At 43.3% G+C, this 24,477-nt stretch overlaps 1 protein-coding gene and 1 long non-coding RNA gene across 2 annotated transcripts in view; one reads left to right on the forward strand and one right to left on the reverse strand.

The window, feature by feature from the left end:
- LOC128059575 (cytochrome P450 7B1) overlaps positions 1 to 13,983 on the reverse strand; it is a 168,858-nt gene extending 154,875 nt beyond the window's left edge. The window contains exon 1 of the mRNA XM_052651995.1: positions 13,859 to 13,983. Coding sequence (XP_052507955.1) covers positions 13,859 to 13,983 — 125 coding nt within the window. The remainder of the gene's footprint in view (positions 1 to 13,858) is intronic.
- Positions 13,984 to 14,667: 684 nt separating this feature from the next.
- On the forward strand, positions 14,668 to 18,733 carry LOC128059662 (uncharacterized). Its single transcript, XR_008200602.1, has 3 exons — positions 14,668 to 14,756; positions 17,774 to 17,922; positions 18,489 to 18,733. It is a non-coding gene; the product is annotated as an uncharacterized LOC128059662 (long non-coding RNA).
- The last annotated feature ends 5,744 nt before the right edge of the window (positions 18,734 to 24,477 follow it).

The following is a 24,477-nucleotide window of genomic DNA, read 5'->3' on the forward strand; positions in this document are numbered from 1 at the left end:
GGACACACAGTGAACCTCAATTCCTCTGCTAAGCCATTAAGTGACGGGGTGCAAAAGCCAGTAAATAGAAAAAGGAAAAAGCGATGTCTTCTCACACTGGCCAACAAATGTGACTTTCATACAATCTAATGCAAGAAGGAGATAGCAGACTAGCACTGCCTGCTTTTTTTTTTTTCAATTTTAATATATTCTTTTAAAAATCCAAGTGTACATATTCAAATCTTAGTTAAATTTTTACTAGAAGTGCTTAAAAGTCGTATTAGATCTTAAGTTTTTCATTCTTAGTCAAGGGTAAGGGCATATGCCAGAACAGTATTGCAAGAAAACTTCAAAAGAACATGGGAAAAAAATGCTAAATTTTTAAAAGATGAAGTCAGCACTATGGCTTTGAACCCTAACTGCACTGTATTCTAGCTATGTGGCTTTGGGAACATTATTTCAATGAGACTTACTTTTGTACCCCTATAAAAATGAGGAAAGTTATTCTGAGGGAGGACTCTATCAATTCACTCTGCCAATGGCTATAAAGTCCTTGCCTCAGTGTCTCTTAGGCACACAGGAAGTGCTCAGAAGGGTTGGCCGCCATTATTACAAGTCAAACATTCTGTAGGAGTGTGTACTCAGAACACAAAAATAGACTGGAAAGTCAGTAATATCGAAGTAGCTGAACATCTCCACCAGGTAACTGTCCATTATTCAAAGATATTAATCCCTTCACTTCCTGCCCCCAAAGTACAGCCCTGCCAAAACGCTGGGTCACGACTAGACGTGACCAAACAACAACCTTCTGGAGTAAAGTGGTTTGGGGACCAGACTGCTAAAGAGCAGCTGATACAAAGCAGAGCTTTCACCAGGGCAATGCTGATTTTCAAACAGAAAATCTGGTCTCTTTAATATTTACAAGTAATCAGCCCACCATTATTAGCGATCGGGGTACTAAAGACCAAAATGTGTGTGAATCTTAACCCAAATCAGTCTCTGCTCTTTCACAAACAAGCTCTGATTTGTTCAACAAAGCACATTATTCACCAACAGAGGGGAGAGGAACCATAAGCACAGTTATACGAATCCAGTGCCTAGATCTGGAAGTTAACAATCCGTATTTTTAAATGCTGAATTTCAGAAGCAGGAAATGGAATTGGCTGCATTCTAGTTGCTATGTTTTCAGTTAGGTTTACACTAAAGAATAATCAAATAATCCAGTGGACTTCCCTGCTGGTCCAATGGTAAAGAATCCACCTGCCAATGCTGGAGACACGGCTTCAATCCTTGATCCAGGAAGATCCCACAAGCTGAGGAGCAACTAAGCCCAAGCATCACGATATTACTGAGCTTGTGATCTAGAGCTTATGCTCCACAAGAGAGGCTACTGCAATGAGAAGCCCGTGCACCACAATGAAGAGTAATCCCTACTCGCTGCAACTAGAGAAAACCTGTACAAAGCAATGAAGACCCAGAACAACCAAAAATAAATAAATAAAATTTAAAAAATTATCATTGCACCAATATATGTTCTCCATTTATAAAGACTCATGCTAGGTAAGCACTCGCTTCTGAAATCTTTTTACTAAAGTTGCAGAAAAATTGATACATATTGACATTTATCATTTTTGTATGTAGTTTGTATGTTTTGATATCAATACCTATGAATCTAAAATAGTTATATTGAAATAAATAACAATTACTGCACCAAACCCCTTCCCTCATCCTTTTTTATAATAAGTATTGACCAAGGACCGTCAGATATTGTGCTTCGTGCAAAAACTAAAGTCAACCTTTCAAAGTTTCTTCTTCGTTATTATCAATTATTTAGGATACAGTTATGAAGAGAAATGACAATGGACTTAAATCCTGTTATGATTGTACTTTTAATAAAATTTCTATTAATTTTTGTATTAAGCAATTACAGACTTAATGAATCCTCTCCACTTCACTATAGACCAAAAAAAAAAAAAAGATCCAATCCCAAATACTTCATTGTTGAAAAAAAATGCCAAAGCCATAAAAATGAGCACTTGGGCCATAAAAATGCATGATATAATAGATGTCACCTTCTCTTACTCGGCAAAGCAGCTTTCTATAATTTTGTCCTTTGCCTTTCACAGAACAGTAACCTGAAGTTGTTTCAGTGGGGTTTTACTGTGGATAAAATACAAAAATATTCTTTTCCAAGAAGCCGTTAATCTTTCCTCTGCAGCTGATGGTTCTCAGTTTGGGGGAAACCAGGGACATACAGCATCCTACCACCCAGGTTCCTTCAACTCCCCCAGATTCTCCCTTTGTTTCTCCTCCAGGCCACAGGTAGCAGCAAACAGGCATGAACCTCAGTGCCCCCAGTCGGCATCACACTTTCGAAAAATATATTCCTTTCTTTAACCTATCAGTGGGCTCCCCTGGTGGATCAGTGGTAAAGAATCTGCCTGCCAATGCAGGAGACCCTGATTTGATCCCTGGGTCAGGAAGATCCCCTGAAGGAGGAAATGGCAGCTCACTCCAGTATTCTTGCCTGGAGAAACCCATGGACAGAGGAGCCTAGCAGGCTACAGTCCATGGGGTCGCAAAGAGAGCTGGACATGACTTAGCAACTAAACAGCAACAACCACCTATCAGCATACATTTAAAAAAGTCACTGGTTCAACAACAGGATTAAAAAAATTCAAGTTTAATTCATACCTTCAGCTTTTTCTTCCTTTTTCTGGAAAACCATTTTTCCTGAGCCTTTATTTTAACATACATTGTAAACTTTTATGTTAGAGAAAAATGTATACATTTTCAAATTGTGAGATTTTTAAAGAGAATTTAAGACATATATTCACTTTTTTAAAATTTAAAACTGGGTTCCCGTTGGCACTGGTGGAGGTGAGGGGTGTTTTTAATCCCTTGCTCCTGGCTTTGAAGGTTGGGACTAGTTGGTCCAGAAACTCTGGAAACTTCAAGAGAAATCTACTGAGTGTGTTTTGTTTTTTGTTTATTCTCTGCTTTTGGTGACTGGTGTGCCTAACCATGTCTGTAGGAGTGTTGTGGAGCCCTCCCTGGCATCAGGGATCAGTAGGCCAGGCCAGCCCATCACCAACACTCTGGGCTTCAGGCCTTTCTGCTGAGCGGTTTCAATACAGAAAGTGCATTTGGATTACAAAATATATATATTTAAAAGATGCATGGAGTTACACAGATACACAATAAACCTTACTTGTGAATTGATGGATAAGGAAGAGAAACATCAATGAATAGCTCATGGTAATCTCCAATTGTTATGTATTAGCAAAAACTGAGTATTTTTTTTTATTAAGTTTTTTTTAAGATGTATTTATTTTTGGTTGCACTGGGTCTTCGTTGCTGTGAGAGACCTTTCTCTAGCTGTGGTGCTTGAGAGCTTTTCTCTAGTCGTGTCAAGTGGGGGCTACTCTCTAGTTGTGATGTACAGATTTCTCATTGTGGTGGCTTCTCTTGTTGGGGAGCATGGGTTCTAGGCACACAGGCTTCAATAGCTGCAGGGCATGGGCTTAGTTGCTCCAAGACATGTGGGGTCTTCCCAGACCAGTGATGGAACCCGTGTCTCCTGGATTGGTAGGAGGACTCTTAACCACTAGATCATCAAAGAAGCCTGATAGAGAGTATTTTCAAATGTTTACCTTCTATCCTGCTCCTCATGGGCAACCAGAAAAGTGACCCCAGTTCCAGTCTTTTCCACCCTCTGAACTTCCTTGCAAGAAGCTGCTATGTTAGCTTTCTAGGGCCACTATAACAAATTAGCATGAACCTGTGGCTTGCATGTGAGCGAGCTAAGTCATTTCAGTCATGCCTGACTCTTTGCAACCCCATTGCTATAACCCACCAGGCTCCTCTGTCCATGGGATTCTCCAGGCAAGAATACTGGAGTGGGTTGCCATGCCCTGCCCCAGGGGATCTTCCCAACCTAGGGATCGAACCCACGTCACTTCCTGCATTGGCAGGCGGGTTCTTTACCACTACCACCACCTGGGAACCCTTAATCTGTAGCTTAAACAATACTAATTTATTATCAGATGGTTCTGTAGGCCAGTTGTCCAAAGTGGCTCTACCCAGGTGAAGATTAAGGTGTTAGCAGGGTGAGGCTCCATTCTGGAGCCTCTAGAAAGGGCTCTATTTCCTTGCTTATCCAGCTTTAAGAGGTGTCTGCATTCTTTGGCCTTTGCACTCCTTAATCCATCTCCAGAGCAGCAATGGTCAACTGACTTCCCCTTCTGCTTCCCTCTCCCCATTTTAATTTGTGATTGCACTGGGCCCACCAAACAGTTTGGGATTACCACCCGTTTTAAGGTAGCTGATTAGCAACCTTCATTCCACTCTGCCAAGGAGAAGGCAATGGCACCCCACTCCAGTACTCTTGCCTGGAAAATCCCATGGACAGAGGATCCTGGTAGGCTGCAGTCCATGGGGTCGCTAAGAGTCACACACGACTGAGCAACTTCACTTTTACTTTTCACTTTCATGCATTGGAGAAGGAAATGGCAACCCACTCCAGTATTCTTGCCTGGGGAATCCCAGGGACAGGGGAGCCTGGTGGGCTGCTGTCTATGGCGTTGCCCAGAGTTGGACACGACTGAAGTGACTCAGCAGCAGCAGCGGCAAGGGACTTAGTCATAGGTTCTAGAGATTAAGGTGGGAACAATTTGGGGATTAAGCAGGTATTAGTCTGTCTACCACAGCTATAATGGACCTGGAATCAAAAACCCAGTTCTACCCAGGTAGCCCTGCAAACTGGTTCATTTCTCATTGTGCTCATCTCTTCTGAAAAAATAGCTTCACAGCTATCTCATGAACGGTAGGGAAGGTTAAATTAGACAATCTGTGCAAAACTAGCTAAGCACAGAGCCTGGTATGTTCATTTCCATCTTCCCTTACCTTCCTCTCAAACGTCAGCATCCTAGTGGGGTGGAGAAGGATTTTGGACCCCGGTCCATTACAGCTTCACAGGCTTGCTCCTTGCCTTACACTGCACATCTTCTACGAGAAAGTCCCACTACTAGGGAACACTGAGCTATGGATGACTTTACAAACATAATTTTATCCCTCATGACTAAGGCAAGCACTTCAAGATTTCACTCTGATAATGATAAGAGATTTATGCTGATCTGGCAGAAAGTCTGAATATTCAAAGGCAGCAGTCGTCAACCGTTTTGTCACCAGGGAACCACTTTCACGGAAGACAGTTTTTCCACAGATCAGGGAGGGGCATGGTTTTGGATGATTCATTACAAGTACATGACATTTATGGTGCACTTTATTTCTATTATTATTACATCAGCTCCACCTCAGATCATCAGGCACTGAAGCTCAGAGGTTCAGAACCCTTGTTTAAAGGGATAGCCAGGATTCATCAGCAAATTGTAATTCCAGGGTTGAGCAATCCTCAGTGTGGATCCTGTCAGCAGTTTGGAACTTCCCAAGACCCAGACAATAGTCTCTTTGAATGACACACAAATAAACAGCAAAGTACTACATTTTCCAAAACTCAGCTGTTCCCCTAATTACACAGTAGGAAAATCCCATGGATGGAGGAGCCTGGTAGGCTGCAGTCCATGGGGTCGCTAAGAATCGGACAGGACTGGGCCACTTCACTTTCACTTCTCACTTTCACGCATTGGAGAAGGAAATGGCAACCCACTCCAGTGTTCTTGCCTGGAGAATCCCAGGGTTGGGGGAGCCTGGTGGGCTGCCGTCTATGGGGTCGCACAGAGTCGGACATGACTGAAGCGATTTAGCAGCAGCAGCAGCAAGGCTATCTTCAGGACCCTTTTTTAAAAAGATACAAAATAAGATAGTGATGCAGCCTGAAAGGTCACAAAAGGTAAGAGCACCAAGCTCCCTGGCTTAGTAAGGGTAAGTGTAGCAACCTCTAACTGATCAATTAGTCAAGGGTCATAGATGTGCCTGGAGAGCTTCCTATCACCTTCTATGTAAAAGTCACACAAATCCACCTGCTGAATCAGCATCCTCTCAAGTAGAAAATGACTTTGGTTTCAGGTGCCCACATCCTTCTCCCACATTCTGTCATGAGAAGAGGGAAAGAAACAAGAAAACCATCCCCTAATGACGACAACCTAGTTCCTCTCATTCTCTTGGCAGTGGTAACAGTGTGAGGGATCCAGAGCATCAGGGTCTCATTGGGGAGTAATTAAGTAATTAGAAAGAGGAAATAATTGATTTGTGTGCTACAGAGATGTCAACAAACCCACATTTCAAAACAACTCATTATCTATATAACCTTGACATCTTATAACTTAAAAAAAATCAGATTGTTTACATTGACTAAAATTTATCTTAAAATATTTAAATAGGATTTCTTACCAATGAGAGCACTGGGGGTTGGGGGGGATATGTGTGTTAGGGGAGAAGAATGAAAAAGGGAAGGAAACTCATTCTACTTTTTTCCTCCTAAACAGCAACGAGGAGAAAAGTGTTTCTGGGAAATACCAAGGAAACTGATGGTGCAAGCCAACTGTCTTCCAAGTGACTTCACACTTTACAAAGTGTGCACTTCACTTCTCATATCTACCTGTATGGTGGCTGTCACTTCCACTTTCTGTTAGGGAAGATGATTCCGTGGTCATTGGACTATGGATCCTTTGAACATCCTGTTGAGGAGGGGAACTCGCTATGACATCATCCAGAGAATGTCATTCGGTGAGGTGTCCTCTCCTGGGCTCAATCTTTGGGGTCTTTCTCTAGCTGAAGATTTTTCTTGGCCAGCACTTGTTCAGTTGTGTTCTCAGAATCTAGCATTCTCCCCTAGACCCTCCAAAAGGTCTCACCCTGCTGACTGCTTGATATCAGCCCAGTAGGACTCTGACCGCTAAGACTAAGAGAGAGTCCGTCTGTGTTGTTTAACATCACCACATCTGGAAGTGATGTGCCGCTGTAAACAAAAACCTAAAAACACAGAAGTGGCTTTGGAATTGGCCAATGGGCAGAGGCTAGAAGAATTTTGAGGAGGATGATAGGAAAAACATAGATTGGATTTCCCTGGTGGTCCAGTGGTTAAGACTCCCAGCCTCCACTGCAGGCTGGCATGGGTTCCAGCCCTGCTCGGGGAACTAAGATCCCACATGCTCAGTGGTGCAGCCAAAATGAATAAATAAATAAAGTAGTTTAAAAATAAAGTATCAATAATTTGTTCCTCTAAAAAAAATTGATCGCCTTGCCATTGCAAGGAGAAATATGGATATCAACAATTCCACTAGTGAGAACTCAGAAGGAATATATATTGAAACAATTATCTTAAAGAACACTTACTTTGTCACAAATAAACTAAGTAGAAATACAAACATTAAGGGCACTGCTGCTGAGGGCTCAGGTGAAATGAGGAACCTGTTACTGGAAACGGGAGAAAATGGATCTTAATCATATAGCTACAGAAAGTTTAGTCACAGTGTGTCCTGCAGTTATGTGGAAAGTAGATTTCGTAAACAGTGAATTTGGCTATTTAGCTGGGGAGATATTTTAAGCAAAGTGTTGAAAGGACAGACTGGTATCTTCTTGTTGCTTATATGAGCGTGTGAGAGGAAAGATACAAATTAAGGGAAAACTGTTAAGCATTGTACAAAGGACACAGGTATTAATTTGGGGAAAATTCTCAGCCTATCCAGATTGCAAGAGACCCTAAAACTAGAAGATTCACTGTCAGGAAAGAGTGCTCCAAACGGAAAGTCAAGGATGTGGCTGGGACAAGTTTTGCTAGTGCCTGGGAAGAATCAGGGCTTCCCTGCAATGCAGGAGATGTGGGTTTGATCCCTGGGTCGGGAAGATCCCCCGGAGGAGGGCTCAGTAATTCACTCCAGTATTCTTGCCTGGAGAATCCCATGGACAGAGGAGCCTGGTGGGCTACAGTCCATAGGGTCGCAGAGAATCAAACACAACTGAAGCGACTTAGCATGCACACAGGGGAAGAGTCAAAAGGTTGACATGTTCAGTCATACACATTCATTCATATATAATTAGTCATCGAAAACATTAGGAACGTAACTCATGTTTTCCCTCAGGCATCTCAGAAGAAGCCAGGAATATAAATGGTGTTACCCAGAAAATACCTGTGCAAAAGCCTCTTGTCTGACGGAATAAATCGCTACGACATACATGGGAGACCCACAAGGTTCTTGGGAATTTTTGTCCTAGCACAGATCATACCCAGAGGCCCACACCTGATTTAGATGACTGAAATAATGAAACTTGGGACTTCAAAGCTGATGAAATTTAGATGAGATTTTGAGCTTTGATTTGATGCCGTAATTGTTAGAGAATTTTATGGATGTTGCCATAGGGTGGTTGTATTTTGCATGTAAAATGGACGTAAATCTCTGGAGGTCAGAGGGAGCTCTGTGATAGGATGAACAGCGTCCCCCAAAGATGTCCATGTCTTAATTCCTAAAACCAAAGATGTCCATGTCTTAATCCTTAATCCCTAACCTCAATATGTTACCTAACATGGCAAAAAGGACTTTGCCAATGTGACTGAATTAAGGACCTTGAGATGGGAAGATTATCCTGGGTGGTTCAATGCAGTCACAAAGGTTCTCAGAAGAAAGGAGTGTCATAATAGGAAAAAAGAGATTTGAGTTCTGGTGGCCTCTAGAAGCTGGAAGAAGGAAGGAGATGGATTCTCTTGTCGATCCACCATAAGGATGCAGCCTACTAACACCTTGACTGGTGAGTAACACCCATTTTCAGACTTCTCATATCCTGAACTGTAAGATTAAAAAACCTGTGTTACACATGTAAAGATCCTGCATGCTACAACTAAGACCCGGCGTAATCAGATAAATAAATATTTTAAAAATCTGTTACTGCCCTCTCCCCATGACATTTTCTATAAACACTTTCCCCTATTGATTGATTATAAAGTTTTTGATTCTGTTTTATGTGTCCTCTTCAGGAAACATGATATTTAGTGCCACTTTTATCTCATTTAAAACAATTTAACAATTTTATATGTATTTTATATTTTTTGGTAGGACTGATTTTTGTCCTTTTTACAAGGGATGGGGAAGTAGGGAAAGAACAACAGAGATGTGTTTGTTTTCAACTCTGTCTTGCTACACAGACTCTGTATTTATATAATGTTGTCTTCTAAAATATATTGGAAAGTATCTGTACTTAAGTCTATTATTAGTAGACAGTGTTTTTTTTTAATGTAGCTAATTATTGGACAAAAACATATATCACGTTATTAATGATGTTCTGGAAATGAATTGGATTTCCTAGCACCACTCAAATCATATCTTCTAAGTTAGGATCCTACCACTACCACTGATCCAGAATGCTGGTTCTTTGAAAAAGAAAAAATGATTAAAAACATTTCAAAATAATTTTTCAAAGTTTTATTTAAACGTATTGTTTATTTTGTATTATGAAAAAAAGGCATATGTATTTTGACAATTTGAAAATATAAGCATAAAATAGGAGATAAAAAAATCATCCCATAAAAAGAAATCACCTAGATACAATCACTGTTAGAAATCTGGGTTTAGCTTCTTGTTAATGATGAAGTAGGACTTCTTAGGTGGCTCAGTGGTAAAGAACCTGCCTGCCAATGCAGGAGATATGAGTTCAATCCCTGGATCAGGAAGACCCCCTGAAGAAGGAATGGCAACCCTCTCCAGTATTCTTGTCTGGGAAATTCCATGGACAGAGAGAAGCCTGGTGGGTCACAAAGAGTCAGACACAGCAAGAATGGTGAAGTAGCTTAAAATAACCTAACATTTTCACAGATAATAAAATACAAAATAAACAAACAAAAAAATGTTTTCAATGCGCTAAAGAGCAAGCAAAAGAAGGCAGATGCTGAAGGGAAGTCACCCCTTAAACAACAGACTCATAATGAATTAGGTCCAGGGTACACAGCATTTCCTCTGATACATCTGCAAGAGGGAGAGACAGCTGAAACTCAAGCAAAATGCTACAATATTACTGGTCGAGGTGTCAGAGTTTGGGGTTGGAAGTGGGTGTAAATCCAGAAGAGAAACCTAGAAAAATATGCATATAATCACCCCTCAAATTGTTGGCCACACTCAGAAGGGTGGATCTGTGGAGATTTCAAAGAGCCCTTTGGAAGGAATCAGTTGGAAGATTCAAAGAACTGAGCGGAGGTTTCAGGTGCTGCCCACTGCTTGGGGGACAAGAGTTTAGAGTTTGAATCCTATCGAAGAAAAGACGCTTAGAAAATATCCTGAGCTTTCCATGTGTGTGTTAGTCCCTCAGTCATGTCCGACTCTTTGTGACCCCATGAACTGTAGCCCACCAGGCTCCTCTGTCCATTGGATTTCCCTGGCAATCCCATCAGAAGTGGATTTCCCAGTACATGGAGCTTTTCATAGACTTTATTAAAAAATAAAGCTAAGCTTCCCAAATTCAAGAGAAATACATCTGCACCCTAAAACAAAATTCAACACTCTTCAGGGCAAGACAAACTTTCAGAATCTAGAAAGCTGGGTTTATAAACCAGCAGACCGGCCACATCCGATACAGGTGAAGATATAGAGCAACTGGAACTCTTGTTAGTATGTACCGGTGCAAGTGTTACAAACAGCATACTTTGGAAAAGCGGCCTTTTCCAAGACAGTTATAAGTCTTTACCCCATGACCCATCAACCTTCTCAAAGGTTTCAGGATTTTAACCCAAGAAATAACTAAATATATATGCCCACAAAGAGTCTTAGAATGTGTGTACATGCGAGCTCAGTCACTTCAGTGGTATCCAACTCTTCTGTGACCCCATGGACTACAGCCTGCCAAGCTCCTCTGTCTGAGATTTCCCAGGAAAGAATACTGGACTGGTTGCTATTTCCTTCTCCAGGAGATCTTCCCCACCCAAGGATCAAACCTGAGTCTCCTGCTTGGCAGGCAGATTCTTTACCAGTGAGCCACCTGGAACGCCCCTTCCCATATATAGAAGAGAACTAAAATCATTAACTTGAGATGTCTATTTTTTTGTGATTAGCCGTAACCTTTCGATGTACATGGATTTTTTTTTTTCCCCCAGCAAAAACTCCTATATATCCTGGCTCCTCCCTTGCCTTTTCGGAACAGTTCCTCAGAGCTATGTGAAAAGCTGTCTACTGGGCTATATAGTTTTCATAAGGTTCCAGATACAACATAACTTATAACTTTAGGTTGTGCACTTCTCTTCAGTTAACAATAGCTATGGCACTTCACTCTTCTGCTCAGCAAACATGAAGCCACTATTACTCAAACATTTGATTACGTGATCAAAGAAAGCCACTCCATGACTATTACAAAGTCAAAAATGAGATCAATCCATAATCACATCTAAATATTGACAGAAATCATATCTAAATACTGACAGAAATAACGGTCTAAATCAATAAAATGACTAAATATCCCCCAAACATTACTAATTCTAGTGTCTGTTGCTTTTTCACTAATTACTGATTCAGCCTCAATGCATTCCTCTTGCCTCATCAAGGAGACTTACCAAGATGTCCAATCACAGACTAGCCTCGACCATCTGAGAGTATCTTACCACCAGAACAAAACCTTGCTTCCTTGAACTGTCCCCAAAATCACATAACACAACCCAAATCCCATAAATAGGTCCTTCTAACACTCTTAGCCAGAACGAATGGTGTGTGTTCTTTCTCATAGCAATAAGCAATAATTCAACTTATTCCACTACAGATGTGTTCCCAGTGGTCTTTGGCTGGACGTCATTGAACCATGTACATGAACATATTCTATTTCATAAGTTTGTTCACTTACTGTATCTTGAATGTAGATTTCTATGTCTTCATCATGGCTACATAAATTTCTATGACTCCGATATGCAATAATTTTTTTAACTAAAACAGTATTTTTTGGAAAACGGTTTTTATCTAACGTCTCACTGTTATAAGTAGCCCTAATAAGCACAGTGCTAATTAAATCTTTAAGGACCTTCATGACTACTTCCCCAGGAGAAATTCCTTTAAATAAAATTACTGGAATTATTGCCTCAGGAGATATGAAACATAATACTACATTGCACTCTCATCTGAATATAAAACCTTAGGAGCTACTACTGTAGGACTGTCAGTGTTTAAATCCACTTCAAACAGGCTAGATGTCTATCAACTCTCAGTTTCACTCTTATCAGTTCTGTGTTGTGCTGTGGCCATGCTTAGTCACTCAGTTGTGTCCGACTCTTTGCAACCCCATGGACTGTAGTCCACCAGCTCCTCTGTCCATGGGGATTCTCCAGGCAAGAATACTGGAGTGAGCTGCCATGCTCTCCTCCACAGGATCTTCCCAACACAGGGATCGAACCCAGGTCTCCCACATCACAGGAGGATTCTCCGTCTTATCAACTCTGATGGTCCTTTGTCCTCAACAAACTAGACTTCTCAGCAGCATCTGACACAGATAACTCCCTTACCTGTTTAACATGTTTCTATCTCGTTTCCAGGATACCACATTCACTGGGTTTTCTTCCCATGCCATTGGCGCTCCTTCTCAGTCTTCTTTGGTGATCTTCTTCTGCCCGGCTCTTCAATAAGGAGAATGCCCTGGGACCCCTGCTTCTTCATCATTCTTTCACAAGGTGACCAATCTTACTCATGACTTTATGTTCCATTTTCATATTTGTGACTTTTATAATTAAATATCCTCCCTGGACCTTGCCACCAAGCACCAGAAACAGACTTCTCTACTGATCTAACATGTCCCCAACAAAATCATTGATCTCCCCAACTTCCCCACCTGACTGAGATCCACCCAGATGATCAGACAAAAAACAAGGGAGAGGGAAAAAAAGCTACAAAGAACCTAGTGGTATGAAAAAGCGACGCAGCAAGAAAAGACAAGTAGATTTCAAAGTGAGTGCTTTTATGTTCCATTCTCCTTCCCTTTTTCAAATCAGATAACCAAGTGATGCACTTCTGGGTTTTGTTGTTGTTAATACGCTGTTTTTTCTGTTCTAATAAAAATAACAGAATAAGTGTATAAAATACACACTACAAGCTCACTGCTGTGCTTAGTCGTTCAGTTGTGTGGGACTCTTCCCACACTCTTTGTGGGACCCATGTATTGCAGACCACCAGGCTCCTCTGTCCATGGGATTCTCCAGGCAAGAATACTGGAGTGGGTTGCTATGCCCTCCTTCAGGGGACCATTCCCCACCCAGGGATTGAACCCAGGTCTCCCCAGTCGCAGGCGGATTCTTTACAGTCTGAGCCGCCAGGGAAGCCCAAGAAACCGAAGTGGGTAGCCTATCCCTTCTCCTGGGGATCTTCCCCACCCAGGAATCGAACCCGGGTCTCCTGCACTGCAGGCAGATTCCTTACCAGCTGAGCTACCAGGGAAGCCCCTGCAAGCTCATTAAGAACCCACAAAAATCCCAGGGGTTGCTATTCTTTTTTCCAGATGCCGGCCAGTGGTAAACTGAGTCCCAGAGAGGCAGCCGGAGGTACTGTTCATACCATACACTGGGATTTTCCGAAAACATTTCACTTTTAACAAAATGAAATGAAACAGAATTCCCCTCCTGAGATACTTCGCAGGCTAGGCCACAAAGCGTCAACTCACTGCAGCAAGGCACCAAAACGTGTCTGGAAACCATGCGTGACACCTAGAGTGTAATACCGCAACCCCAGGGCTGATTACAACCGAGCCTGAAGCAGCGAATCGAATTCGAATTCGGTGCCCACGCTTGCACACGGTCTGCGCGTGCCTGAGAAACAGGCAGGGGAAGCTTTGTGTCAACACTCGACCCCCAGAGACGCCGGCGTGCCCACAAGTTGTGAGCCCGCGCGCCGGGGATGGTGGAGGGCGCTCTGGGCCCAGGACGCATGCGTGGCCCGGGCTGGCGCGGGCTCGGCGGGGCGCTTACCTGGTGCGCCGCGCGCTCAGGCACAAGACCAGCAGCAGCAGGCCCGCGGCGAGGGCCAGGCCCGGGGAGCCGAGCGACTGCGGCAGCCACGGCTCCGGCCAGAAGCCACCCATGCCCGCGCTCATGTCTTCCGCTGTCCCGATTGCGCGCAGATCAGGGTAGCCGGGGTCTCTCTCTCCGAGTGGCGCGGCTCCGCGACTCTGCAAGGGCCCAGGAGGCTGGCCAGGCCGTGGCGCCGCCTGGGTGTCACCGAGGGCCGAGTCTCAAAGTTCCCGGACTCGCCTCCCCCGGTACTCCCCCCCCGCTCCCCCCCGCTCCCCCACACGCACCGCCCCGCTCGGCCATCGCCTCCCGCCTGGCGCTTCTGGAACGCGGCGCGGCTCCCCCCACCCCCACCCCACCTCGACCCCACCCCCAGCCCTCAGTCACCGCCCGGGGGTAGGAAGGAAAAAGGGCTAGAGCCGAGGGGGAAGGGGCTGGGATTTCCCCGGCTGGATCCGCTAAAGGCCCAAGAGAAGGGGATTTCAGTTTTGAGCTGGAAGTGAGTCGCTTGCGTCTGGCACCCCTTAGTCCGCGCCCCCGGCCGGAGGGACCGCGCTGGCCCTCGAGGAGGTTTGGGACTGTGCCCGCTGCGCTTGGGCCCCGGCGACCACTTAGAAATCCCCACGCGCCTCCCCCACCCCCCGCCCCTGTCCATCCGGCGGGGTGCCTGCGGGTCGCGCTGCCCTCCGCCCGCCTGGTCTACGCCGCGCTCCCTCCCGCTCTTGCTGGGCACCCGGGCCAGTCCCAGGGGCCCAAAAGCAAGGGACCCGGATGGGACCCTCCAGAAGCCCTGATGGGGCAAGCCTTCCAGAAGACAGAAGACATGTGAAACGAGCTGTTACAAAAGGACGCTAAGGTACTAACCACAGCAGAAGTGGTACAAGCCCCCGCAAGTTGTCCTTAGGATAAGGGAGAAACTTTTGAAAAGATCTTTTCCTCAGTAACGATCATTCGCATTGCTTGACACATGTGTATTTACCCTCCACACGAACTTGGAGCAGTACTTTTTTTGTGTTAGAGAACATACAGGGCTTCCCAGGTGTCTTAGTGGTAAAGAATCTGCCTGACCATGCAGGAGCCTCAGGAGACTTGGGTTCTATCCCTGTGTCCGGAAGATCCCCTGGAGTAGGAAATGGCAACCCACTCCAGTATTCTTGCCTGGAGAATCCCATGGACAGAGGAACCTGGTGGCCTATAGGCCATGGGGTCGCAAAGACTCCCACATGACTGAGCAGGTATGCAAGAGAAAATATAATGAGGCTCAGGTTAAGGGCTTCCCTGGGGCTCAAACTGGAAAGAGTCTGCCTGCAATGCCAGAGACCCTGTCGGATCCCTGGGTCAGGAAGATCCCCTGGAGAAGGAAATGGTGACCCACTCCAGTATCTTTGCCAGGAGAATCCCATGTACAGAGGATCCTGGTGGCCTACAGTCCATGGGGTCACAAAGAGTCAGACAGGACTGAGTGACTAACAATTTAACTTTCAGGTGAAGTAACTTACCCCTGGCCACCCAGTTAAGTAACTGATAACCATTCTAACCAGGACTATTCCAGTCCCATCATGCTCTTTCCTTTAGGTAAGATTTTTATTTCACTGTTCTCCACACTATTACAGTGGCCTCAAAACTGGTCTCCATACCTCTGACCTTTGAGTTTTTCTGCCTGTCTCCCAGTTGCCACATCCCTACAACACAGACTTATCCAGCTTTGATCCTGTTCAGAACTCTGACTGGTTGCCTTTGTGATAAAGTCATTAATCTTGGACCTGAAATGAGAAACCCTCCACAATCTGCCTCCATCTATGGCTAGGACAGGTCCGTATACTGGAATGGTTGAGCCACTGTGTCCCTCACAATCAGTCTTTTCACACCTTTGTTTATGACATTCGCAACCTGAAAAAGTTTCCTCTCTCCCCTAAATTCTACTATACCTACCTGTCAAGACCCAGCCCAAATACCACTTCCTGGTAGAAATTACTAACAAGTCTTATAATTAATCTTTCCCTCTTCCAGACTGTTAACACTCTCTGCTTTTCATTCCAGGAATCAAACCCAAGTCTCCTGCGTCTCCTGCGTTGTCAGGCAGGTTCTTTACCACTGAGCCACGAGGGAAACCCTATATGTTCTCTAACACAATGCTGAAAATTGCGTTCCAAGTTTGGTGTGGAGTGTAAATACACATGTGTGAATTTTCACATTTCACATTTTCCCAAGGCAAGTTACTTTTGTCTCACCTGCTATAGAAGGTGAGAACACGCTTTTAGACAACCTTGTCTGCACCTACACTCTGCCCCTTACTGCCCTGGTCCCCGACCCTGGAGTTGAGATAATGTATTAGGTTGGCCAAAAGGTTTCTTCAGTTTTTATGTAAAAATGAAAGAAACATTTTTCATTTTCGCCAAGAACTTTACTGAACAGTGTATTCACTGTTTTGTTCCACTACCTTCTGCCGTTTTTCAGCAACTTTGTAATTGCATCTTCCCAAATCCTTTTATCTTTTTGAGCAAAGAACTGTTCCAGGTGCCTTTTACAGTCTTCCAGGGAATGGAAATTTTTTTCCACTAAGAGAATTTTGTAAAGACTGAAATAAATGGAAAACTGAAGGTACCATGTGTGGTGAACGCATTGGATGAATCAGAGCTTCCCAGCTAAGCTTTAACCGTTTTTGCCTGGTCATCGAAGAAACACGTGGTCTTGTGGTATTCTGATGGAAGATTATGTGTTTTCTGTCAGTTAATTCCAGACACTTTTCTTCGATGCTACTTTCAGTTTGGTCTAATTGGGATCAGTACTTGTTGGAATTAATCATTTGGTTTTCCAGAAAGAAAGTGAAAGTTGCTCTGTCATGTCCGACTCTTTGCAACCCTATGGACCACACAGACCATGGAATTCTCCAGGTCAGAATACTGGAGTGGGTAGTCATTCCCTTCTCCAGAGGATCTTCCCAACCCAGGGATCAAACCCAGGTCTCCCACATTGCAGGCAGATTCTTTACCAGCTGAGCCACAGTGAAGCCCTTGGTTTTCCAGAATATTAGAAGACTGTCTTCCAATCCCCTATATACACAATATCACCTTCTTTGGTTGGAGACCAGCCTTTGGTGTGGTCGGTGGTGGTTCATTTCGCTCGCCCCACAATCTCTTCTGTCCTATATTTTTGTACAGTATCCACTTTTCATCCCCTGTCACAATTTGATTTAAAAACAACATGTTTTCATTACATTTAAGTACAGAATTGCATGCAGAAATACTATCAAGAACTTTTTGGAACAGAAATTCAAAGTGATGAACCTAACGAAACTGTTGCAAATGATTTTCAGGGCTTGATCTGGATATTTTGAGTATGTCATCTATTTCCCACATGACATAAGGTTGATTGTGCTCAATTAATGTCTTGATTTGATCACTATGAACTTCAACTGGTCTTCTGGAGCATGGAGCATCAACCAGCGAGAAATCGCCACTTTTGACCCATTTGATCAGTCACCGCACTTTCTCCATATCCTTCAAGAAATAATAAAGCATAATATATCAATGTTGCTTTTTTTCCACCTTCAATATTAAAATGGTTATACAAAAATTCACCCTTTATTTTTAATGCAGGCTGATATTGTTGTCACAATACAGTCTAACAAAATTGTTTCAAATGAAGTTAAAGACAACAAAACACTTCTAGAATCATCTTACAGAAAAAAAAACAAATGAACTTTTTGGCTAACCTAATAGTTGGAATGACTTTACATGTGCCTGGCCCTTAGTTCATGGTCCAGAACTGAATTACTTGTGTTGCTGTGCTTGGCCTTAAAACTGGGAATGTCTGGGCAAGCAGGAGAACTCTAATGTTTTTGAGCTTCTTTATCTTGTGCTTTTATTACAGGGTTTTTCTACTGCCCCTCCTATCTCCTGTCATAGATTCAGTTTTCCAGGAAGTCAGCATACAGTGAGCCAACAGCTATCCTGTCTCCTCTGAGAAAAAGCAAATTGGTTTCCATCGCTACCTGGCCCGCAGAATCAGTTTACAGGATGGTATGTATCAATGCCTCACCTTTCTGTATCCACTGAAGAAAAGCTCTCTCACTAATTTTCACAAGAAGCCTCAGCTTTTATACTTCCGTTTTTCATTTGACTCCTGGATGACTCTTCTGTTTGAAAAGATAGGTTAAAATGTTCAACATTAGTTTATTGAATGTTTACCATGGACAAGGCACCGTGCTAAACTTTTTATTTTATAACATTAATAACAGACAATGCCAGCAGTTAATCACAGTGTCTTAGGTAGGTGGAAGGAGGAAGACTACACTGTCAACCCATTGAATATGGTTGGCAACTGGGTCATCTTCCTGTGATATCGCTATAGTATCTTACTTAGAATGCTTTATGGCACGGGTTCCCAACCTCCAGGCCTTGGACTGGTACCTCCTGTTAGATCAGTGACAGCATTAAATTAGAAATAAAGTGCACAATAAATGTAATGTGCTTGAATCATCCCCAAACCATCCCCACTCTGAAACTAGTCCCTCGTGCCAAAAATGGTTGGCGACCACTGCTTTATGGTATATACTTAATACATTTTGAATATGTATTTCTCTTAGGTTTGCCATTTCTGCTAAAAGGGGACTCCATACTGTAAACTGGGGCTTCTGTGGTGACTCAGACGGTAAAGAATCTACCTGCAATGCAGGAGACCTGGGTTCGATCCCTGGGTCAGGAACATCCCCTGGAGAAGGGAATGGCAACCCGCTCTAGTATTTTTGCCTGGAGAATCCCACGGACAGAGGAACCTGATGGGCTACAGTCCATGGGGTTGCAAAGAATCAGACGTGACTGAGGGACTAGCACACACATACTGTAAACTAACCTGGTTGAAATAAAATCTAAAGACCTCTTTGATTCCCCTTTTGCTTTTGTTACCCTGTGTCAACATCACTATATTCAATCCAGTTCAGTTTATTTTACTTCCAAAGCATGCCTCGATTTCCATCACTTCTCTGACAGAGATGACTAGTTGACCCACCATGTCTGCCCGTTCCTCCTCATAAGGGTCCTCAATTTTTAACTCAGCACATGGCTGTCCATTACAAAGACTGCTTTCTCAGCCTTCCTTGTATAGGTAGGTAGATATAACCCTGTGACCGAATTCTCACCAGTATGCCAAGTTTAAGGTATTACTTCAGACAAGCGTCCTTAATAGGCATGGCCAGGCCCTTTACTTCCGTTCTCTTTTCTGCTATTTAGAATATAGACACTATGCCTGGAAGCCAGGCAGCCATTGGAGCACGTATAAGTATATCCCAAATATTACATTCAGTGTTGTTTGTTGTTTATATGAAATTCAGATTTAATGGGATCCTTTGTGTTTTTTGCTACATCCGGTAACTAGCTTAATTTCAACACGAGTTCATAAGGCATCCATGTAAGGCAACAGTAAAATTCTAGTTGCCCAACATCCCCTTCAGAAATCAGCCAAAAATTTCTCCTTCAAACACTGGCTACCAACATTAGTGTCTTATGTACATTGGCTCTGCTAATTACACCAGAATCAACAGTTAGGTCTAAAGGTCATGGGGTGGCCTTTAGATTTTGAAAGACCAAGATATGGAAATGTTTTCAGAATAGATAGCAACTAACAATGGCAACCCACTCCAGTACTCTTGCCTGGAAAATCCCATGGGCAGAGGAGCCTGGTAGGCTGCAGTCCATGGGGTCGCTAAGAGTCGGACATGACTGAGCGACTTCACTTTCACTTTTCAGTTTCATGCATTGGAGAAGGAAATGGCAACCCACTCCAGTGTTCTTGCCTGGAGAATCCCAGGGATGGGGGAGCCTGGTGGGCTGCCATCTATGAAGTCGCACATAGTCGGACACGATTGAAGCAACTTAGCGGCAGCAGCAGCCTAATCATCTATCTTCAGAAAATACTGATTATGAATCACATGGAGAGAGAAAAATACCTGCAAAAACAGAAGTAGGACCAGAGGAAGTAAAGAGAGAGGGTGCTAAACTGGAGTCTCTAAAGGAACAGCCGTAAAGGTCCAGATGACAGGGTGTACCCCAAAGCCTTCTGCCTCCAGCCCAGCTGACCCTCATCCACCAGGTGGCCTAAACTGTCTGCCTTTTTTGCTGTCCTCTTTCTAATCTATGGTTAAGGCTTGAATCTTGGCCCTGCTTCCCTTGAGGCCTTCTCTTTTACATAAAGCATGTTTGGAAATCACCCAAACTTGAAAAATGGCCATGTCCCTGGATTTCAATGTCTATGTCCTAATCCCCCTGCTCTGTTTTGTTTTGTTTTTGACTGCTTGACTGTGGGATATTAGTTCCCCAACCAGGGATTGAACCCAGGCTGTATGGCAGTAAAAGTTTGGAGTCCTAGCTCCTGGACCACCAGGGAATTCCCAGTCCTGCTGTGACTTTGAAAATACAAATACATTGGCTGGAGACCTCCCAGTCCACCCCTATGTGACTGAGACCTCCAAGTCCACCCCTATGTGGTCAGTAACTTCTGTTTAGTGCACATTGTGTCCATGGCCCTATGCCTGGCCTTCCAGAGCTGTAAAAGTGGCTGAGATTGTTCTTCTTTCAAAGAGCTGGATCTAAGAGGACTAGAAGGGTTGACATTGGAAGGAAGAAAGAAAGGAGGCTGGTCAACATGAGATTGTGGGGTGAGATAAGGGAATTTTAAAACATGCACCCATATGGCTGCAATCTTATGAGTTCCTGGGAAACAAATAATGTGTTGGGAAAAGGGGGGCTTGTGGGCTCCAGTTATTGGGAAACATTTGAAAGTCCCACTGTGGGAACTGACAAAGAAGAATTCCACATATTCTCTTTTTTTAAAAAATTGGCAGTCTTTTAGAAGCAGGTTTGAGTACTCAAGCCTGCAAGTTCCTGTTAACTTTTGACATAAAACGTAGATTGAGTTTGAGTCATATCTTTAAAAAAGAATGACTGTAGTTACCATTCTCCCCTTCCTCATGAGTTTTGTCTTAACTAACCTTGACTTCCTAGCCCCCTGTTAGAATTAAGACTGCTTCTGGGCCAGAGAGTGAAGCAGAGGAAGGGAAGAAAATGAGGACCTGGCGTGTGCCAGGTACTGCTTCGTGTTTTACTCACATGTTTTTCCTGGTCTTCAAAACCAGCGTCTGATGTATACATTACTGTTTGTTAGAGGCAAAAGAAAACTAGGCTTCCCAGGTGGTGCTAGCAGTTAAAAAACCCACCTGCCAGTGCAGGAGACATGAGACATGGTTCAATCCCTGGGTCAGGAAGGTCCACTGGAGGAGGGCATGGCAACCCACTCCAGTATTCTTGCCTGTAGAATCCAATGGATAGAGGAGCCTGGTGGGTTACGGTTGATAGGGTCCCAAAGAGTCAGACACAACTGAAGCGACTTAGCATGCACACAAAAAGAAAACCAAGACTCAAAAGAGTTTCAGGTTACCCATGATTATTCAGCTTGTACTATAGAGTCATCTCTCCTTCCAGAGTACCATCCTGTCTTCTTTAGAGCTTTCTTTTACGAACCTTTCCCACCCAATCCTTCTGGCCTCCATTTTTAGGGATACTGTTTTTACCCTGAGCTGTCCATAACCATAGCACCCCACAAGGACAATTGGTTCTCTGCTTTATACCTTGGGCCTACCTTAGAGCTCTCTCATTAGCTTGGAGGCTAGTTTTGGTTTTTCCATCTGAAAAATGGCAGAAGACTGCTTTCCTTGTAGATTTATGAGAATGAAATTGTGAGCAGTAAATAAATGACAGTCAAAATGCCTGGTGCTTCTCCTTTTTTTTTCATATTTGAGCACCTTCTGCTCCATTGGCAGAGGGTATAAGTAGAAATGAGCTTATCAGACAAGTTCAGCCCAGCTAAGGTGTTAGCTTGTTGATAATTACTTCTGCCCAATTAAAATGTAAAATGTACCATTTCTTGTTTGCTTAAGGTGGCTATTCTGATTACATCTGAGACAGTATGTGTATATATATATATATATACACACACACATATACATATATATATATATATATATATCCTGAGACTGCTGTTAGTATTGTTTAGTTACCACATAGTAAATAGCAAGGCACCTCAGCTGTTGGCCCTGGACCTGACCAAAAATATCTTAAATCACAAATGCTTCCTCTTATTCTTTCTTTAAAATTAAAAAAATTGCACTTATTTTTCCTTTAGTTTCTCTTTCTCCTAAGAAGCCAGTTTATAATGTCAACCTAGCACTCACTTTACACATACAGACATGGCAAGCAAGAATGCTTATTGAAAAAAAAAAAATTGCTGTTGACTGAAGAGTGACCCAATAGTAGAGACCATTGTTAAATGTAAATCTTTTTCTTAATAAAGTACAATTTTAGGTAAGGCCTGGATGTAATTATTTTGAAGCAGCTTTGAAAATGGTGGAACAGATGGCTCTGATTATCTCCAAGAGGAAGGAAAAGATTCAAGAGTTTTGTCATTTCTTGTTTAATAGTCTTGGCATTCCTTATTCACACTTGAGTTTTGAATACTCTGGCTTATAAATTCACAATCCCGTGCTAAACCTTAGTTCATTCTCATGATCTGACCCTACTTCCCATGCCAAGATTTGAGACTCCATCTCTGTTTCTGATTCACTGGCTTTTCCAACATTTCATTTTCTGATTAGCCTCTGAGCCTAGATTTCCCCCCATGCCCCCCAACTATCTCTGTTCACTAAGGGGAAGTTATAGACACCCAAAAACTCTTTTCTGGGTGGTTTGGGCCAGGCTGGTTCTTAGAGAAGCCACAAAAGTCCTAGTCTGAAATAAAGTCTATCTACACCACCTCTCCACCACCACCAGGTTCTGCTGTTTCTCCCTGTTACAGAAGAGGTCCAGGAAGACAGAGAGAGATCGACCAGCATAGGACTTTACTAGGACAGAGTCTGAGGATAAGTGCCAGGGGGTTGAAACAGACAGACAGAGGGAGAAGTTGGCTCGGGATGCAACCTCAACCAAAGACTCGGGGTTGGGGGTGGGGTGGGAGGCTCATGAGGGAGGGGATATATATTAATATATTCTTATGGTTCATTCATGTTGTTTTACAGCAGAAACCAACACATTGTAAAGCAATTTAGTCCCCAATTAAAAATTTTTTTAAAATCAAAGACTCAGCCCACAAGGATATCTAGAGCCCACACTGCCCCTAGAATTGTCCCAAGATTAGGGTGAAGATCCAGGCTTTCAGAGCTCAGTAGCAACATGCCATTGGCTATGAACTGCCCTCAGGGTGACGGAAGGCTGGTGGGGGGGCGGTGGGGGAAAACCTTGGAAAGGAGCTCTCTTTATCTGAAGGCAGTTCCTAAAGCAACTGGTGACACTCCCAGAAGCTGGGAGCACAGGTCCTCCCACCCTGACAGAATCTGAGTGACACAACCCAGTGAGCAGATATGCATTATTCACTAATACAGTGTCCAGTACATACACAGTGACCACTGAATACACAGTGTCCACCATATATTCAGTGACCAGTACATATGCAGTGTCTGCTCCAGTGCCACAGAGATATAACAGGGCAGGTGGCAATAGGTGGTGATGGTTCCTGTATTCATTCCTTTTGGAGTTGCTCTATTTCTTACTAGCAGAACCAGAATAACACTAGCCTCTCAGCTTCTGTGATGATATAGCAATCATGTTTGTTAAATGCTTCTAATGTTAAAGAAAAAACCTTTAGACTAAAGCCTGTAGACTGCAGTAAGCCCCTTATCTAGAGGGGATACCTTCGAGGACCCCCAGTGGACACCCAAAATGTCCAACCTTATATACGTTCCTCTTCCCCCTGATGGAGGCCAGCCTCTCTGGTTCTTCTCTCCCTCCAGAATTTTCCTCTTCAAATATCAAACACTTCCTGCTTTTGTGAAGCCGAGCAGTTCAGTTCACACCATTTATTTGTGCCAACCACTCTCATGTCAAGAAGCAATAAAAAAATTTCTTCTGAACAATGAGCATATAATATTTTCAAAATACAATTATCATCATCAAAATATCAATTAAAAAAATTTTAAAGCAAAATTAACTATGCTGTCTTTCAAAAATATAAGTAAATGTTAAGGAAATTAGTGGAGAAGGAAATGGCAACCCACTCCAGTATTCTTGCCTGGAATACCCCATGGATGGAGGAGCATAGTAGGCTACAATCCATGGTGTCGCAAAGAGTCGGACATGACTGAGTGACTTCACTTCACTTAAGGAAATTAGAGAATAATAATGTTCCTTCTCTCCCATCCTTGAAGTTACTGTGATGACAGTGATTGGTCAATCAGAGCGCCTTGTTGTTCAGTCACTGAGTTATGTCTGACTCTTTGTGACCCCATGGACTGCAGCACCCCAGGCTCCTCTGTCCTTTACTATCTCCCAGAGTATGCCCAAATTCATGTCCATTGAGTCAGTGATGCTCTCTAACCGTCTCATTCTCTGCTGCTCCCTTCCTCTTTTGCCTTCAATCTTTCCCAGCATCTGGGTCTTTACCAACGAGTCGTCTCTTCACATCAAGTGGCCAAAGTGTTGGAGTTTCAGCATCAATCCTTCCAGTGAATATTCAGATATCCACTGAATACT

The sequence above is a fragment of the Budorcas taxicolor genome, chromosome 14, assembly GCF_023091745.1.
Source record: "Budorcas taxicolor isolate Tak-1 chromosome 14, Takin1.1, whole genome shotgun sequence".
In the NCBI taxonomy this organism is placed as follows: Eukaryota; Metazoa; Chordata; class Mammalia; order Artiodactyla; family Bovidae; genus Budorcas; species Budorcas taxicolor.